This window comes from Cavia porcellus, unplaced genomic scaffold, assembly GCF_034190915.1.
Source record: "Cavia porcellus strain 051 isolate PalLab524CR breed Dunkin Hartley unplaced genomic scaffold, mCavPor4.1 scaffold_1, whole genome shotgun sequence".
Lineage (NCBI taxonomy): Eukaryota > Metazoa > Chordata > Mammalia > Rodentia > Caviidae > Cavia > Cavia porcellus.
In genome coordinates, this window is record NW_026947484.1 from 73,752,107 (window position 1) to 73,771,645 (window position 19,539).

Sequence of the window (19,539 nt, forward strand, 5' to 3'; positions counted from 1 at the left end):
AGCAGAGACTACTGAGAAGAGTCCATAATCTGAAATGGGGATTGCTACACACCCCTTTCTTGTAATAATTTTCAATGAATAGACTACTTTTTGCACATTAGAATCAGACCTGAAAGTGCCACTTTCTTGTGATCACTTTAAGATATCTTTCTTACTACATAATGGAATTAGCATTTATAGTCTCATGCAAGTAGATTTTTGGTGTCAGCAGGAAAAAGCCATAGCTGTTTCTCACCAATGTGACAGAACAGCATAATAAGGCTGCATACTCAAGTGACTGAGAACCAGGAGTACCCAGTGCATGCTCTGGGCCATGACTATCTCCCGATTTCTCATCCTCAGCCCAGATGTGTTTAAGTGATAGAATATATTGAGGCATTTATTTCTGAGAGGAAAAGTAGCAGGGATTTCCAGCACCACCACAGGTACACTAGAACATGGGAAAATTTTTTGATTGATACGTTTCCCCCCATACACAATTTAGGCAGGTGATGCTACACTGCTGCTGTTTGTTTTGCTTGATGATCTAAGCCTTCCCTGGAGTTTCTTTCCTCTGTGTATCGGAAGCAGGAACAACTCTGCTAATGAACAGCTGAGGTTTAGCTGGAAGGAGAAACTCGATCCCAGGAAACAGAGGGAAACCCTGACTCTTAGGCTTTTTAAGCCAGGAAATAATGCAACAAATGCACATCATTTTTAAATATCTGAGATTGGCTATTTTAAAGCTAGCAGAAATGAGGATATGGTGATTATACTACGGTAACCATACATGCTGGTTTGTCCAAGATTAAATAGTTGCAGTTTATACCTGCTGCACCAGAGTAGTTAGCAGTGATGATCCCACACCTGCAAATGTGTCCCAGTTGTATAAATTATATCATCCCCTTTTTATGTGAAACAACCGAGTTACAGGGTGCACTGTTACTTCCCGCAGATTTCTGCTTGGAATCTCAGCTCAGATTATTATCGGATTGTGAATTTTGCAATGTACTCTCTGAATGCCTCATGTCCTGAACTGTAAAATGGATATAAAAATACCTCCACCATAGGGTTATTGGGTATCCTGAATTAGCATATAAACCTTCCCCTGATGAGCACCATATCCCTGGTAGGTGCTTATCAATTGTTTCTTCCCAGGGAAGAGAGCAACTGCTTCCAAACATTCGTCGCAGTGAATATTTCTGTACTAAATCTTCCATTGCAAGCCGGAAATTCCTCAGTAACTTTCTTGTTTGCATTTGCAGTTAGTTTTTTTTTTTTAACATGTTATCATTGTTGTTTACTTGTAAGGCACTATAACAAAATCAAGAAAAACTGTCTTTCAGAAAAATCTGTATTTATACTTAAATAAATTCATGCCCATACAGTGGAAGCAGAGGCTCAAGTTTGATGCCACTGCAGAGTGACCGCCACAAACAGAAAAGGCAGCATTGTCATAATGTTGGAGCCTGGAGAGGTTCACCACGTTGTACCACAGTGATCTCTGCACCAAGATCACTAACACTGTCCTGGGGGAAAGTAAGAACTAATTCCCCTCACTGAAGGATTGTTAGTAGTCAGCTCTCTCCCATCAAGAGACAACTATCTCACTTATCAGTTACTCAGCTCTGTCTGAGAAAAACAGAGAAAGACCATCAGAGGCTGCTTGTGGCATGCTAATGAAACGCCCCCACATGAAACACAAAACCAAAGGCAAAAGGTTCCCCCCACAGCATTCTCATCCATATTTCCCACTGAGGGTTTAGCCACAGGATAGACGTGATCCAGCTTTGGAAAACATGCCCAGATAATCAAATAAAACTATCAGCTTTCTCAACTGTCAGAAATTAGACCCACAAAATGATATCTCAAATAATACAGGTAATCCATACAAAATAACCCATACCTTTCTTTAGACTTATGGATAATGACTGTCAGTACTTTTAGTTGTACTAATGACCTTTCTGGTGAGGGAAAGTCAGCCTTATCCATTGTACTTTAGCTGCTACAGTGTATCAATCGCCGCAGGGGGAACAGAATTCGGTTCCCATTTCAGTCTCACAGTTCTTACTCATTTCAGAAGAAATAATAGCTTCCTGGGCATCCTTCCAGCAAGGGGAAGAATGTAAACCGGTGTTTACATCTGTCTCCCTAGGGGCCCGGACACTTTGTTCCCTAAGCTGGGTCCAATTCTGAAAAATATCAAAGCTTCCATTTAAAGTACCGCACAGCTGAGCTGAAGTAACCATCCCAGCCTGTGAGAATCTGGGCTTCTCCAGATGGAATCCAGATGGACAGGTGACATGGGTGCACCCACCAGCTCCTTCTGCAGGCCTCTGACACTGCTGGGGCCCAGTCATGGAAGCCTGTGAGAAGACAGCACAGGGCCACCCAAACAACTGTCATCACTGTCTTCCACTGGACACATCAACGGTTCCACCGTGTGACAGCCAGTCCCTGTGTAACTGTCAGTTTATTCCCCACTCTTCAGTGGAACTAGTCTCAAGAGACATATCCTAAGTACTGTACATTATATTTTGTGTTACTCACAAGTGTGCCTTTGAACTATTGTCTGAGAAGGCAGCACAGTGGAGTCAGAATGTTACCTAACAGGGATGAGGTCTCTGCAAAAAGGAGGCACCAGAACTTTCATTAAAGCAAGGCAGATACAGTAACTACCAGCATGCACCTGTTAAAACATGAACAGTGGGCTGGGGTGATGGCACACTCCAGTAATCCCAGCTGCACAAGAGGCAGAGGCAGGAAGGTCACGAGTTCAAGGCCAACCTGGGAGCCTAAGGAGACCCTGTCTCATAAAACAGAAAAGGGACGGGAAGAGCTCGGTGACAATCATTTGCCTGGCACACGCGAAGCATGAGGTTTAATCCCCAGTGCAACAGCAACAACCAAAAGTGAACAGCAGGACTACAAAGGGCTGCAAAATGAACAGGACCTGAGAGAGCTGTGTGGGGCTCAGAAACATTTAAACTAAATACACAGTACCCTACGTCTTTCTGCAAATTCTAAACAATGTGAGAAATACAAGTGGACTGGGTAAAACCCAAAATATCATTTTTATTACTTAGCACAGAAGGGCAGATGTTGCTTTTGGTTCAATGACCAAGTAGGACTGATGACACTGAAAAGCAGACAGAAGCCCACAGTGAGCCTTGGCCTCCTCAGCTCACCGCACATCTGTGGGCAGGGCTGCAAGGGCTGCTGGGAGCTTCCAGCAGGCAGGCAGATGCCTCAGGAAAGGGCATCAGACTGAGCTGGCTGGACCCAGTTGGTCACTGATTTCCCTGGGGGCCCGGTGAGTAGAGACAGAGGATGTAAAGGATGGATGTGCTTAGGAAAAACTTTTTGCTGAGAACAGATGTGAGAAAATCACTCTTCTCTCAGTATTAGGAGAGCGAGGGGAAACCCAAAATACCTGCGATGGAGGATCAGATCAGTCTGGTGGGATTGGGGTGTGGTGAGAAGGGAGCCCTGGGGGACTGACCTGCAATAGGAACACAGCAAAAGATTTTGGCTTTTTTTTTTCTATATGCAGTGGGACCCACTACATTTTATAGAAAAAATTCACATTTGTGAGTATTAATTAGCAGTTGTGTGAAGATCTTTGGGGAGGCACAGAAACCAGGGAACAATTTCAGTAACCTGTGAGCCACTGGTATTCCTGAATGTACAGGAATTTAAATCATAACTTGGTATACCTTGGCCCTTAGGTGACCAAGGGGAAAATTACTGATGTCATAAGACACTTAAAATTTCCACAGAAATAACTGCATTCTTTAACCCACGAGAGATATGTGTATTCTGTGCAATCATCCGGCACACTGCCTTCCTGCATTGCTTCTGCAGCCTGAGTTTTAGTGAGCAACTACTACATAGGGAGCATCACATAGTATACTGGAATTACAAAGATAAACCTACCTATGGTTGGGGATGTGTCTTACAGTCCTGAGTTTGATCCCCAGCACTACAAAAGAAAACATAGGTCAATCTATACAACACAGAAAAAGAAATACTCAATATGTAGTTAATGAATTAAAACTACAAAAACAGAGTTATGTAAGGTGTTGTGAGAATTTTTTTCCTTTATACCATCATCATTGACTGACAACTTCATAAGGTAACTGGCAATGGCTTTTTTAAAAAAAATAGGTCATGGGCTGAGGATATATTCAGTGGCACAGCATCTGCCTGGCAAATGCAAGGTCCTGACTTCAATTCACAGTACAAAAAAAAAAAATAGGTCACACTAATGAGAATGGTTAATTCCATCTAAAGGGTATAAAAGACAAGAGCCTGGGGAAGAATTGTCTCTAACATGGGAACAGAGGGATAAGAAAGGAAGACAAAAAGAACATTCCTTAAAGAAGAATGTTTTGCATTTGGGGTAGGGAGAAGTAATTGCAGCTTCCTTTAACAGATAAAAAATAAAGAATATAGTTTTGGAAGTGCAAACCACCACCAGCAACATCCTCACGACTTCAGCCATTTCCTATGCACCAGCCTCTCCCTGAATCATGGCCTGGGTCTCCCTGTGATCTTGCAACCCATCATACCCTTAGCTGTTCTGTTCCTTGCTAATTTGCCCAAAAAGCCAAAGGAACTGCATGGACCATGCACTTAAATCCTGGCACTCTGTAAGGGAAAGAGGGTGCAGTATTATCAAGTGTAGTGAATTAGAAGCACTCCTGTTACCTTATACTTGAGTCAACCAAGTCAGCCTTTTGATGTGGGTTTTGAAAAGAGCACAAACTAAGACCATAGCTTGGCCTGAGAGAATTTGCTTGTAGACCTAGATCAATTACATTAACACAGTCAGCTTCCAAACAATGGCCCCAGAGAATATAATGCTGGCTTTTTTCCTTTTATGAAAGTAATGCTTGTCTCACAGCCCATGGGATTGGACATCTCCATTCTACTGAAACTGTTCACAGGAATGCTGCCTGAATGGGCTGTAGTACACTGACATTAATTGCAGGCTATTTCAGTCAGAGTTGTCCAGCCATAGGGGAATAAATGTTCCCACTGAGTAAGTCAAAAGCTAAGACAGCTTGTAAGCATATTATACTGAGGGTTGGCTTATGGGTTTTTTTTTTCAGTATTTACATCTCTTCCCAACTGTACAACTCAAAAGACAACAAGCAAAAAGGGGAAATGGTACAAGGGGTCACCCAACCAAAAGCAGAAAGTTTGAAACTTTCAAATACAAAATAAAAGCATATATATTTTCCTTAACATTGTTGATTTTCATAAAAAAATATTCAAACTTTCAAAAAGTATGTTTGGGGCTGGGGATTTAGCTCAGCAGCATAAGTACCTGCCTAGCAAGTGCAAGGTTGTGAGTTTGATACCTGGTACAGGAAAAAAGCAAATAAATAAATTAATAAAAAATAAAAAAGTATGTTTCAAACTATTTATATGACAGAACTTCCCATTGTGGCTTAAACAGGAAGTGCATTCATTTTTCTTCCATGTTTATTAATCATTCATTTACTCAAAGTACAAACCTTCGATAAGTATAATAAATATAACTAAGTATCCCTATGATTGTTTAACCATGAGGTTCTCATTGAGTGCCAGACTGCATAATAAGTGCTGTAGAAATAAACTCATTTATTATGCACACCACCCTAGGAATCGTGCACTATTTTATGTGTTAGACACAATGTAGAACACCAAAATAGATTGGGTATATCGATCTATTTCAAGCTGCCTTTCTGCCCTTCTAGGACATGCATGATTTCTGGCTAGTGTTTTTAGCCTGGCTTTAGGATTTTCAGAAGCAGAGAGGTGAAATAGATGAGACCCAGTCAAGCCAAGAGCCCATCAGGGGAAGAGTCAACGGGAAGCCAGAGCATCGGCTTAGATGCACCTGAGAATCCGAAACTAAGCATGAGACATCTGTCTAAATAGGCTGCTCAAGGCCTAGAGAGAATCGTGAGATGGAACAGAGTCCTTCCAGCAAAGCCCACAAAGATCAGGCGAGACCCAGGCTTGGGGGCCATATTGCCACGTGAGAGCTGACAGATTCTCAGGACATAGAAACATAGGACATAGAAAGCGGGGCTGCCTCCCAGGAACTGAGGATATTCAGAGAGAGGGGTTGCTCTTGGCTTAGACCTCTGGGAAGCCTGGATCTCAGCCCCCTCTTTTGTTAATCACATAGGTAGTGCCTCCTCCTTTCAGGGAGAGAAGCAGAGCAGCTTGCTGTGCCTGGCAAACAAATTCCCTCCTGGCCATCGGTTATACATGAAGTGAAGCCCCTCCTGACCCCACTAAAGAGAGGAGGCACACACCCAACAATGACCCAAATGTTGCTCTTACAGGCCCACCTCTAGAAAAGCACAGTTCTGCTAACCCAAAGTCCTTTTATGCAAGAAAGTCTCAAGTCCCAGCGGGGAGCGAGTACTTGTATGCTTAGAGAAGTGGCCATGCATAGACTCAGGGTAGTTAAGGCTGAGCACAGACTATCCTTGGGTGAGCAGGGGAAGACTGCAGAGGGCAATGCCAGGGAGTGATATGCAGAAACTCACTCAAAGTATGTGAAGAACTATTTTCTTTATATATGGAAAAACGATATATCCATAGCAAGGACTGGCAAACTATGGTCCTCTTCTCCTCTCCCCCTCATCCACTCATTCATTCTCTCTTCCCCCACCCCTTTTCTCTCCCTATCACTTGGACTATGTGATCTCTCTCCTACATAATGCCCTTTCTGGCCCCATTTTCTTCCTGCAAACAACATTTTTGTGCATTATTTTACCCTTGACAGTGCCATCACTGTTAATTGGAGATTCACTCCCCAAGTACAGCTCCTCCTAGCTCTTCACCTTGGGCTTGGAATCTGCCCTCCCACTTTCAAGCAAGTAGACCTGACCCATGGCAGGTCTGGTATCTGCCTTTCATCCAACCAGCTGTAAAAGGCCACCTCTCCAGTGCTGTGCACAGGTGGGTTCTAATGGGGAGACTGGATGGAGGGACATGAGACCCCTGTACGCTCTCTGCCTTACCTACTTCCCCAGTTCTGTACTTCAGCCTTTGATTTCTAGATGAAAAAGCAAAGGACGAATACAACACCCAAACAGAAGACTGCTGGAAGGGGCTAGTGCAGGATTCCTATGAAAACACCTACGTGTTGTTAATGCACAAAATACATTCATTCAACTGTATTGAAAACATATAGAAAGAAATATTGCCATATTAATTCATTAGGTTTTAGATTCTCAGGCTGAAGGATAAGAAATATCATGCACCATTAGTTTCCCATTTTCCCATCTGACTCTATATTTCAGTCTCTTGACAATACTCCCTCTCTAGCCAAATTTGCTAACATATCACATACCAAAATAAAATATATGAGCATGTTTATTCTGGTAGACTGCTGTTAGCTCTAAACATGGAATGTTTGCATATGGAAAACTCTAGTAAGTTAAAAACCAACAAAAGAGTTACTCTAGACTGGTAATCACAATTTTTAAAATGAAGAAATTTACATTATTTTCATTCCTGCTTAGTCCTAAAGTGATCTGAAAATACAAACCCTAAGAAGTCCCAGCTCAAGGAAAGGCCCTGGCTCTCTTTTCTACTAAAAGGATTTCTTCCCTTCTAAAGATCCACAAGTATCTATGAGTGAAACAGCTTATTGCATGGGGCTTTATTTCAACTACTAAATAGTTTATGTGATACTTTATGCTTCCAGATGCTTTCCTAAGCATCGGCTTAGATGCACACAAGCCTGGACTGCATCAGATTTGGCCTTCATCAACTGGGTACATCACCAAGACCTCCTGAAAAATATTTGTGTAATGCTCATTTCAGAATAAGGTCAGACACATTCCAGATATAGTTTTATCACCTGTGTCAGATAATAACCATAACTCCAAAAATGAAGGCAATAAAACACCTGCTTTTGTAGAAAACATAAGATACATTCCTTTTATAACAAGATGCACTTTTTCTTATGTAACCCCCATGTAATCCCTTGAGTTCACTCCTAAGTGGCTCAAAGATATTTAGTATTTCTCTTTGCAAAAAATACATCATATTGAAATATACTTTGTCTACAGTATTTCCACATTTGCACCTAAATATTTATATATTCAAAACTGGGAATATCTCTTGTAAGAAGCATCTTAAATTTAGTGATTAAAGTTTTTAAGGGTTATCAGACATAACTACTAGTTTTATGTAGTTTCATGAACCCATCTTACAGTTGGCAAGTCATAATAGAGATGCACTAAATTTTCAAGGCCATCAAGAGTCTAATTCTGAAACTACTTTGAAAAACTTTAGTGTTATACAGGTTGAAGCCAAGTAGATAATAATTCGGTACCCATCACAACGGAGGCAGACAGCTTGACTCTCTTCCCAACCATCACCAAAATAGCTGCTCACGTCCCTCCACTCTGTGGGCAGTTCTGTTGGAAAAAATACTCTTAAGGGTATAGTTTTTAAGACTGCATTACAATCTGAGTACAAGACACTGTGATTATGTTTCTAGTAGGAGGATCAACTATTGAATCAAAGCCCAGCCCATCCTGATAAAAAGCTGGATGAAGAGGTGTTTAATGCTTTTTTAATTCTGTGCAACTTATATAATTAGGAAAAATTAAAACCATGGATTAAAAGACAGATTGAGGATGTCACAATATGCATTATTTCAAACACATAAATTCTCTAGAAAAAAATTTAAATTATTAAGAGTCATGTAATGCAGAGCTGGCAAGGCCAGGAATTAACTGCATCCATGTTATTAGTAGACAGAAAAGTGTGAAGACTTGTACTTGAATTTGGAAAGGTTTTCACCTCACATATCCAGTGAGAGCCCCTTTTAGTAATGACCTTTATTGCAATAACCACAATCTGTGACCGACAGTCACTGAGAACTAGGTAAAGAACAGTGGGTGTTCCATCTTCGCCTACATATAAAGAATTTCCCAGAACAAATGCAGGATCGTGTAGGCCCATATGCACCTAGATCATATTTGATGATCTTTCCATAAAGCCACAATGTTTGAACAACAATTCAGGCATTTTCCTACAACACATCAAATGTTTTCCCAAGAGCCTTGACCAATTGTAGATTATGGTTTCATGTCAGAAGAGATAAAGACTTTAAAAAACACAGAAAACCATTAGGAATTTGAAGGCATTCTTCTGTTCCCAACACATGTCTCTCTTTAATGCCTAACCCCATCCATATAACACAAGTTAGTCACTTTCCACTTTATTGGGAGCCCCCATGTGAATGTCACGCAGTCAGAATGAGATGTGACAAGTCTAAGAGAATTAGGGTCCGTGTATAATCCAAAGGCTGCTGCTCAACCCCATAGAATGAAGCTGCTAAATCTGTTACCCAAACTCACATTTTTGTTTGCTACAGTGCTTCAAATTGTAAGAGTTAAAGAGTGTGGCAAACATCTTGTCTCCTTTTGCTTAAAGCAACTTAAATATTGCTCTAAAATTAAATCCTAATGGAAATCTCTAAGAACTACTTCAAATCTTGGTTAGCGAAGAAAATGAAAAATGATTGCAATCAACTAAGAAATTAACCTATTTTCCCCAAAACCATAAGAACAATAATTTGTTTTAAAAAAGAAAAAAAAAAAAAAAAAAAAAAAAGGTGGCCCTGGGATCCAGCTAAACTTTCCTTGAATGATAGATATATCATCAAATGTAAATCCAAATAACTTTGTCCAAGGTTGAATGGGGGAGAATGTCCAATAGGCATAGTTGAGTAAGACATACATTTGTGAGGACCTTTAAAGGAACTTACAGAATTCTTCTAGTCAGCTCAGTGAATCCAGCAGGGAATTCCAAACCTCTGTGTGTGTGTGTGTGTGTGTGTGTGTGTGTGACTAAAAAAAGTGCACTGTCATATCCTGTAGAGTCTAATTTGTAAGCCTGGGAATATTGGTAGAGATTGATAAGTAGCCAGTGTTCCAAATGTAATTTTAAAAAGTATGAGCAGGAAAAAATGTCAAACAAGGGGGAGAGAGAATAAGGATGGACAGAGTTAGGGAGAGAGGAGCCCCCCTCACTGCCATGCTCCCCATGGAAGGGTGAACCAGTAAAACTGGGCAGTGGTGATGGGGTGCAGTTCTGGATACAGAAGTTTGTTTGAAAGATCATCCCAGAACTTGCCTCAGTGAGCTGCGTAAATAACACAAAGTAATGCTCTTTAAAACTATGGGCGTATTTAAGGTGAGGTTTTACTATGTCCCTTATCTTACAAGGTCCATTTTCGAGACATTCAGAGATAGGCATTAAGAATCCAAGAACCAAAAAGAAAAACAAACAAAATGAATCTAGGAACCTCTGAATGCGCATTGAAATGTTTTTGTATCTATCCACTTCCTTTTCTAGAAAAAGGGTCATTAGCTCTTATCAGATTCATAAAAGTGCTCTGCTATCTTTGCCTCCACAAAATAGGGCTAAGAAAAGCATTGCTTTGGGTCACAGTCATTATTTGACATCATTTTTTTTACTCAGATACAGAAGCACCGTGCGTAGGGACATAACTAGACAGAAAGCTTAATGTCACTATATCTTGGCAAGGAAAATTTATGCTAAGTGTATTAGTCAACTTTCCCATCATCGAGACATAATGCCTGGCACCCACAACTTAAAGGAGGAAGAGTTGACTTTAGCTCAAGTTTTTGGGGGATTCAGTCTGTGGTCACCAGGCTCCAATGCAGAAACCTCATGGCAGAAGGGCATAATGGAGCAAAGTCGCTTAGTTCAAGGAAGTTGGGAAGTAGGGCAAGGAACAGTGCCAGAGAGGAACAGGTAAGGGACCAGACACAATACCCAAGGTCATGCCCCTTTGTCCCACACAGGCACACTCAGGAGCTTGCTTTACTAATCGGCTAGGCGTTAATCCAATGAAATTGACACATCTGGACCAATGGTGCTGAGCATGGAATTTTTAGAAATAGTCTTATTCTTTACCTCCCATAACTAAGAAATTTAAAAGTGCTTCTATTTTAGACTATAACACCTTTTTTTGTCTTTAGGGAAAAATGCATATTTTATCACTGAAGGAAAGAGGGTAGAATACAGAGGTATAGATTTAATACTTACAAAAGAGAATGCTGTGTACTATTCAAATTCAAGCACTGCACTTGAGCACTGGATTGACATATTTGCTTACATCACCTTAATTGACCATCAGTTTCATTCCAACTTTAAGAAATCTTACCCTCAAAATAGTTATTTCTAGAAGTTTTAACATTTTGACAGATTGACAAATACATTAGCAAGAAATATACTGGTGGTTTATAACTCTCAAGTCTATAAAAGTGGTTCTTTGCACTATGTAGCCTCTCAAAGGGAGGGGAGGTTTCCAGCCATTTGTTTGTCATATGCCAGGACCTAGATCAGTTATGGTGACCCATTTAGAGAAAATGCTCAAGCTGCAACCCAAAAATCACATTTATTACAACATTTCAATTAAACCTGAGTATTGGTTTAGAAAAAACAACCTGTTAATGTTAATGTTTTTTGTCTTAAAAAATGACAAGGGTGCCATAGGTTCACCACACTGTCCTAGATGGAACATTCTAGAAGGTCCATTCTAGAACCTGAGTCCATGAGAATACTATGGATCACACTTGGTCTATTTGAGTTGTAGCAAAAGTTACTGACAGAATTGATGCTCAGGAGTTAAAATATGGCAAATTCCAGGTTCTCTTAGAAAATTCTGGAATAAGGCTAGATATATCCTTTGATATAAAACAAGACATGTTATTGATGTAAAGTCAGTATTATGAGAGCATATGCTAAAGCAAAGGGAAAATTAAAAAGAATGGTATTTTAGGAAATACATCATAAATAATTTAGACATTGCATTGGAAAAGATGTTGCTTTTCCAAGGCATATTAAAATAAATACAAATCCCTATTGGGGTGAATTATTTTATGACAGCAGACTTTCCCGTAAAAGGAGTGTGCTGTTACATTAACATTTCAATTCAGCAATACCAAATTGAAAAGTGTGATCCATAGTATTCTCATGGTCTCAGGCTCTACAATGGACCTTCTAGAATGTCCCATCTAGGACAATGTGGTGAACCTATGGCACCCTTGTCATTTTTTAAGACGCAGCTTTCAATAGAAACTTCCTTCAGTGTCACAAGCAGCAGCAATGGCAGTGTCTCCTTCATAGATACCCAAACAGAGCTTGGGAGAGACCTCATGACTGATGAGGGCTTCAAGGCTAAGGCAGAGAAGCAGCGCCTTCCACTTCCCACGCCTTGCAGCTGATGGAGCCATCCTCAGCCTCCCCATCCACAGGACACAAGGAGACCCCAGCTCACTTGTCCCTCTCATTTTCCTCTGGAGAATACAAAGAAATCTTGGCTTCTTCCTTCATCAACAACCACTGCTTTGTTCGCATTTTTTAAAATGTAGATTTAAACAGCACCTGTGTTTTTGTAACTGGCCTATTGGGCCACTCCTTTAGGCTAAAAGTCAAACTATGAAAAAAATAATCTGTTCTGACTTGCAAGAGATAAAGTCCTACAAGACTGCCATAGTCATATTTTAAAAGTAAAATGGGTCATATTTGTAACTGGGAGTTTCTTGTTATATTAGATAAAACTGTGACAAGAGGGATAAGAAAGAGAATTCAGATAACCAAAGATTTAGTGTTGAAGTTCATATTTACAGAAGTGGCACTGAATTTTGATTGGAGCTTCTAAAGTGTTTGTTCTCTGTTAGATAATCTCCTTTTTATGGTACTATTAACTTCTGAGGCATTAAGGAGAGAAAATACAATGCAATACCAAATTGAAAAGAAGGAAGTTATTCAGTAAAAATTGACAATATTGAAATTGCACTTGACAGTATAATTTCTATTTCATCATGTTTTACATGGACATTTATTTTTAATACTTCTCTTAAATATATTAATTTGAACCACACACAACAATGCCATTATTAGAGAAATTTTTACCTGAAGTCAGCAGTGTCTTAGAGCTAGGAATGAACAGCTTTAATACCTTAGAAAAGATCTGTAAAACCCCTTAACTCAATGGACTGAAAAATGTATACTAAATGTCATCTGTGCCTAGCGCCTTGCTTAGTGGTAAAGGACACAATTGTGGCAGATATCTACTGGGTCATCTACCATGACCATGATGCTGTTAGCAATCAAATCAAGCTGGTCATCTCTGATCGGAATATAGAGGCCCATAACCCAGCCAGCAGTCAATTCGACAAGCCCCCTACTGATTTTGGCAGTCTTTAATAAAAAGAGCAATTTAGACATTTTCCTTCTACTGTGATAACTTCAGGAAGGTGGTGATTTTTAACCTCTCATTTTTCACATAGGAAACTAAACTACTGGATAGATAAGAGACTCGAGATCACATTTAGCTTCATCTCCTGGCTCTTAGCCCAGTGCTTTCTCTGTTAACCAATTCTCCTCCGTTCCCTACCATATGCTCTGCAGTGAAAAATGTCTTAGCTGTCCCTGCTCTTGCGGGAAGTAGCTGGGAGACAGGCGAGTAGATGCCTTGGTGCGGGTGGGGGGAATTTCCGCTAAGTTTTCTGTAAATTTTCGCTTAGTGTTTTTATCTCTTCATATGTTATTTCCTCCCTGTGCTCAGTAATTTTAGTTTGTGCTTTTTGTTTCTCTTTTTGTTTCTTTGGTTTGCTGGCTTTGTGTTCTTTCCTCTTTTTTTCCCTTTTCTTTTCCTTTTTAATGCAGGAATCGGCCAAGGGGTTCCCGTGGTGGCACTCATCGTGGAAGGAGGACCCAACGTGATCTCCATTGTTCTGGAGTACTTGCGAGACACCCCTCCTGTGCCTGTGGTTGTCTGTGATGGCAGCGGACGGGCATCTGACATCCTGGCATTTGGACATAAATACTCAGAAGAAGGCGGGTAGGTACTTTCCACAGGCACCGTGGAACCCTGAGTGCAAACTTATGTTCATAGCTTGGAGAAGAGGGTAGGAGATGATTATGCTTTCAGTAGCTAAACCAAGACCTCATGTCATAGCCAGCTGTAAGTGAAACAGTCTAAACAGTGCTTATGGTGGGAGGGTAATGGGTGAGGACAGAGGAGCGTAGTCTAAATGTTCATGGAATGAGAAATTCCATGAAATCTACACTATGCCAACATGGATAATACAAGGATCAGGAAGAAAGGGGTTCATAAGATGGGCCCTCCCTTCCTCTTTCTTTCCTTCCTCCTTCCTTTCATTCTTCCTCCAAAGAAGGGACAGCAAGAATTGGAGTATATGACAACACCAAGCATGGCTAATCTGAATCAACTCATATAGGTCACTCCCCTGCAAGAAGCTGAAGATGCAGCCTCTGAGCTTACCCTCTAAACCCCAGCATCGCAGGCAGTTGTGGAAACACTCACTGGACAGTGTGGTCAGATCCCACTAGACAGGTTTGGAAGATAAAATCTCAGAACTGGTAAAGGCTTTGATCCTGTGTAATCTCCTCTCCAACCACCCCTTCTCCACTTCACATGGTCTATCAATCCTCTGATGCTTTCCAGGGCACAAAGCCTGCAAGACCAGGAAGACACCCTCTCCCCAGCCCCCTCCAATCTGAATCCACACACAGTGAGCAGTGAAATCCAGGCACACTTGCAAATTACAGATCAAAGTAATTCACCCCAGCATATGAATTGTTGAAAAGAGAACACTCAGAGGAGCCATCACATTGTAAACAAAGAACTTCTTAACCCAATTTTCTTAACCTGTAAAATGGGAGAAAGACATTCCACAAGAGAAGGGTATCTTTTATTCATGCCTTTTATAAACATATAGTTGTGTGCCAGATACTGAGAATAATGGACAACTGCCAGTCTCATGAAACTATGAGTCTAATAAGTTGACATTATTTTATTGTAGTATCTACAGAAAAAGAGGACAGATGAGAGTACCTACCATAGGACACCCTTCTGCACCTCTCCTTACCCAGCCTGCCTTACAAGTCGCTATGTTAGCCCTGTAGCATCTCTTCTCTTCCCATCCTTGTCTTTGCTCACCCTCCAGGTGAGCTGCTGGAGCAGCAAGTCCACCTGGCAGCTCAGGCACCTAGGTGTGAGCTAAGGAACGATGCAGGACACCGGCCTTCCAGCGAAACACAGCACGCATGGCACTGATTCTAGCCCTAAAGATTAGATACGATAAAAGAGGGCAAAAATGCTCACTGAAGTTGCCACTTACAAATTTAATGTAAATATTACCATTTTCTTTGCTTTTTAAGCTTTAAAAGTCACGTTGCCATTTCCCTCCATCTAAATATTTTCCCTCACTTCAAACACACTTAGCTCAGCATTCTCGCCACTTTCTGAAGCGGTCTTGGAGTCCTCTTTTGTGTCTTTTATTGCTCTGTCATGGCTGCCTTCATGTCCTGAATGAACTTAAAACATTTACCTTTCGTGGACATTTTGATATTGAGGAAAAGCCACAAGTCACAGGGTACCAGAGTTGGTGAAAAAGCTGGATGAGGACACTCCGTCGTATTGCTATGTCACTAATATTGTCATACGAGGAGCAATGTGAGAAACAGCGTTGGGATGAGAGAGGTTGAAACTACTTGCGTTTTGAGGTCGTTTTCTATGCGTGTGTTTTCTTAAACAACAAACCCTTATAATATTGAGAGTTCTCAGTAGTGTTCCTAGGTACACACTCAATTCACAGTTCCATGCAAGCCAAAAACCAGTCAACATCATATTGATGTTGGATATTTTGATTGATGCTCTTCTTCACAAGAGGAGAACAAGGTGATGTCCGGGAGATCTCTGAAACCTGGTCTCAGGATCATAACCATATGCTCGAATTTCATCTCATACCATGACTTTCATAAAAAGCTGTGATCTGAAGCGGCATGACTGCACCCTTCTATGAAATACATTATGATCCATGACTTACAACACAGTTTGACACATACTCTTTCTTTTTTAAAAGTTTACTTGATCAATGCATGCTTGAGAAGCAAAATGATTACATACATAGTAAGGAGTTGGTATATGTACATAAGACATCTTAATGCTTTTTACATTCCCTTCCAAGCCCCTCGAACCCTCCTTCCATCTCTTGGTCCCCTTCTTAATTGCAAAAGAGCTATATAGTATTGATCATTTTATAGCTAAAGACCCGAACAGAGAGCATTTGTCCAGTGATCCTCACATTGTTTACCAAAAAGAGTTCCAGACCCTCAACTGTGCTTTGTGTTTATTATAAATTTAGCCATGATTCTCATTTCCCTAATGATAGCAACTTTAACATAATGTCAAGACTTTTTAGAGTGTTGGCTTGCTTTTTGCTTTCTGGTGTTTACAAATTATTTTATTGTGTTCCTATGAAGTAGACACAACTTCACATCCAGAGTTCAGTTTTCCTTTCCAAAACAGCTAAATAAAAAAGCTGTTCATCTCAGTATTTTAGGTTTTCTAGATCTAAACATGATAAAATTCCAGACCTAGCATCTATTATTTACTACTATTTTGGGTTGTGTGCCTTGAAAATCTTAAACTCTTCTATAAGATTTCTATTCTGTCTATTTTAATAAGGGTTGTACCTTTACAGCCAGAAAGAACACTGGATAATTTAACTTAGTGAACATAAATTTGAGGAGTTAAGTACTTTGTCCAAGGCCACACAGCTCATGATCCCAGGCTAGGATTCCTCTTCCTGTAGTATAAAAATTCCCCAAAATACGTTTTGTGACAGGTGCTTTATTGTTTCTCATAAATACCTCAACAATACTATTTTTAATATTTAAGTATACTGAAGCTGCTGTCAGCCTCCTCTGTGCATAATTTTAAAATTTTCATTATTGTGTGTAGTCCTAAAAGGTAAATACCATGCTGCCCTGCTTACAAAACAATATCCAAACTGATGCTCCGTCACAGATTTTTTCTTTCCCTACCCAGACCATTCTACCCAATACCAAAATGAAGACTCCAAATCACCATGCCCTTTTTAACTTTAGTTGGCCATCTTACGTCTGTTTTGTGGTCAAAATATGCAAAACCACAATCTATATGGGATCTGTGTGAACATATGAACCACGATTGATTATCGAAGAATACAGTGTCACCCATGCACATAACTAGCACAGAGGTAAAGAATTAAGCATAATTTTATATTTTGGGACTTTTAAAAATTAAGGAACACTTGAACACTTACTAGGAGCAAAGGAGAGGCTTCACTTGCACACAGACGCATTATATATATTGTGTTATGATTAAAAATATGCTCTTGGCTCCAGGAAAGCAATGATGAATTTATCGTGATGAAATGAAGGCCGATGTTTCTCTGTACCATCTGAATAACTGCCAGAATTAATCATGTTTATTTAGCTTGATATGAAATTGTCTAGCCACATATGTGCAGCCAATTTAGAAAATTATTTCCAGCGAACATTAGTTTGCAGTGATATGCCTTCTTTGTGCTAAAAAAAGAATCGTTCCACCTAGACTTTATTTACTGCTAAGGATTTCTTCTTTGATTTCCACTAAAGCTCAACAGAGTTGGACATGCTTCTCTCAAACTAAATATACTACTATAATTATGCTTATATAAACAACCTATGTAGAAAAATGTATTATAGTACATATAAAATTAGATGAAAATAGAAAAAGCATACACTATTCATGAAATCTTTATTTCAGGATTAAATCTATATCTTTGTTATCTCAGTATTAAATACTAAAATTCAGTAATTTAAATATTAAAATTCAGTAATTTAAATATTAAAAATTGAATTCGTTTGTAGATTATTCAATAATATATGCCCAATACCAGGGTTATTACTCAGTGACACAGTGCCTGCCTGGCAAGCTCAAGTCATGAGTTTGATCCTTGGTACCAAAACAAAAAATAATATATGTGTATATTTTGAACTATAAATGTGTATATTTTGCTATGACTTTTTTCTTTTTTTAAACCTTTTTATTTTATTTTAAAAAGAAAAAAGTCGGAAAAGAAAAACAAAAGACATAAACAACAGCAAACTCAATAATAATATAGGTTTTCAAAACAGAATGAAAGAAATTTAACAATGGTTGTTGTATTGCATATTGTTCTCTTTTTTTCAAATAAAGAAAATTAAAGAAAATAGAAAAAAAAGGGTAGAACAATACCAAATTCAAAAAAATTAACATCATAAAATCGCTAGTTGAAGCATTACTTATTGTCGTCTTAAAAAACAGTTGCCAAAGTCACAAAATCAAAGCATAAATAGTGGCTTAGACACTCTCACAACTTATACCTTAACCTTGTCACCTATTTTTGCTTTCAAGTTCTTTTCCAAGAATATAAATTTTACAAAGAATCACTTATGAAGCAAATATACTTGGCAAAACTGGTTAGCTTTTGTAGATGATATTATCTGAGGTAGAAAAAGACTGATCTATCACAGTGCAAATTGGTTTGAATTAACTAAAGAATAAATGCAATAAAAATCCTACTTTTATCCTTTTCTGTCCATACCTGCTCTATGGCATGCGCTACCTAAAAGATAAGGTTGAATTCCTGTTCTCCCTTGTTGCTATGGATTTTCTATGTCTCCTTTTTCATAACTTAGAATGAGTTAGCAATCACTTTCCCTTACTGTCACTGCTTTAAAATAGTATCAAATAGTTTTTAATCACAAAAGAGTAACTCTACAAACATAAAGGCAATAATGCTATCCAAAGAGTATTAGCTTTAATTAACTAAGATTTTAAATTTGGACTTCAGTCCTTGTGTTTGATTGAACAAAACAAACATTACCCATACTCGGGAATGTCTTTCAGGCTGTAGGCCCCTGAAATCAGACTCGTCTCCCTGATGACTGTCCACCTGGAGTCTCAGACTGCAGACAAATGTGACCTTTATCCTCGTTTATCAGTCAGTGAACGAGTACTGACGGATGAAAAATGTTGGCATCAAAACGCACATCTGAGTGCACGTGTGCTGAGATGCTCCTTGTTCATCACCATTTTATTATCAGTGCTTTTATTATTTTAGCATCATTTCCCCAAAAAGAGTCATCAGGATTTACCACTTTTAGATACCCCATGGTAGCAGAAAGGCTTAATGAGTAAGTTTCAGGTATTTATCAGTGAGGCAGACACTGTCAAGGAGGAGAATGCTCTGATTTGTAAGTTCAATGGACTTGAGTTAAAGAGAAGAATAATAAACAAGGGCTTATTCTTGGGAGAAGAATAGATAATATATTTCAAGTCAAAATTGGACTTAAAGTTCAAAGGGACCTTACTAAGGGCTCTTTCAGTTTTTGATTAACTGAGGCAAAGTCACAAATGGAACAACTAGAGATGAAAATGGAAAAATACGTTGCATGGTTTCCAATTATATAACTACATATTACCAGGAGAGATGTGTGGGAGGTTTCTCTTTGAATAAGCATCAAAATGACCAAAGACAGGAGAAAGCCACAGAAAACTGGACATTTTAGAAGCCCAGAGGTGCTTGTGTTCTTTGGGGCATGTCATTCATGCCACACACGTTTCCTGCTGCTGCTCCTGAGATTTCAAGCGAAAGCCAAAGAACATCAAAGCCCTATCATTTGTCT

At 39.4% G+C, this 19,539-nt stretch overlaps 1 protein-coding gene across 42 annotated transcripts in view; it reads left to right on the forward strand.

The window, feature by feature from the left end:
• The window catches only part of Trpm3 (transient receptor potential cation channel subfamily M member 3), a 764,333-nt gene that overhangs the window by 550,387 nt on the left and 194,407 nt on the right, over positions 1-19,539 (forward strand). For all 42 annotated transcript variants that reach the window (XM_063249808.1, XM_063249797.1, XM_063249827.1 and 39 more), the window contains one exon: positions 13,705-13,879. In XM_063249808.1, coding sequence (XP_063105878.1) covers positions 13,705-13,879 — 175 coding nt within the window. The remainder of the gene's footprint in view (positions 1-13,704; positions 13,880-19,539) is intronic.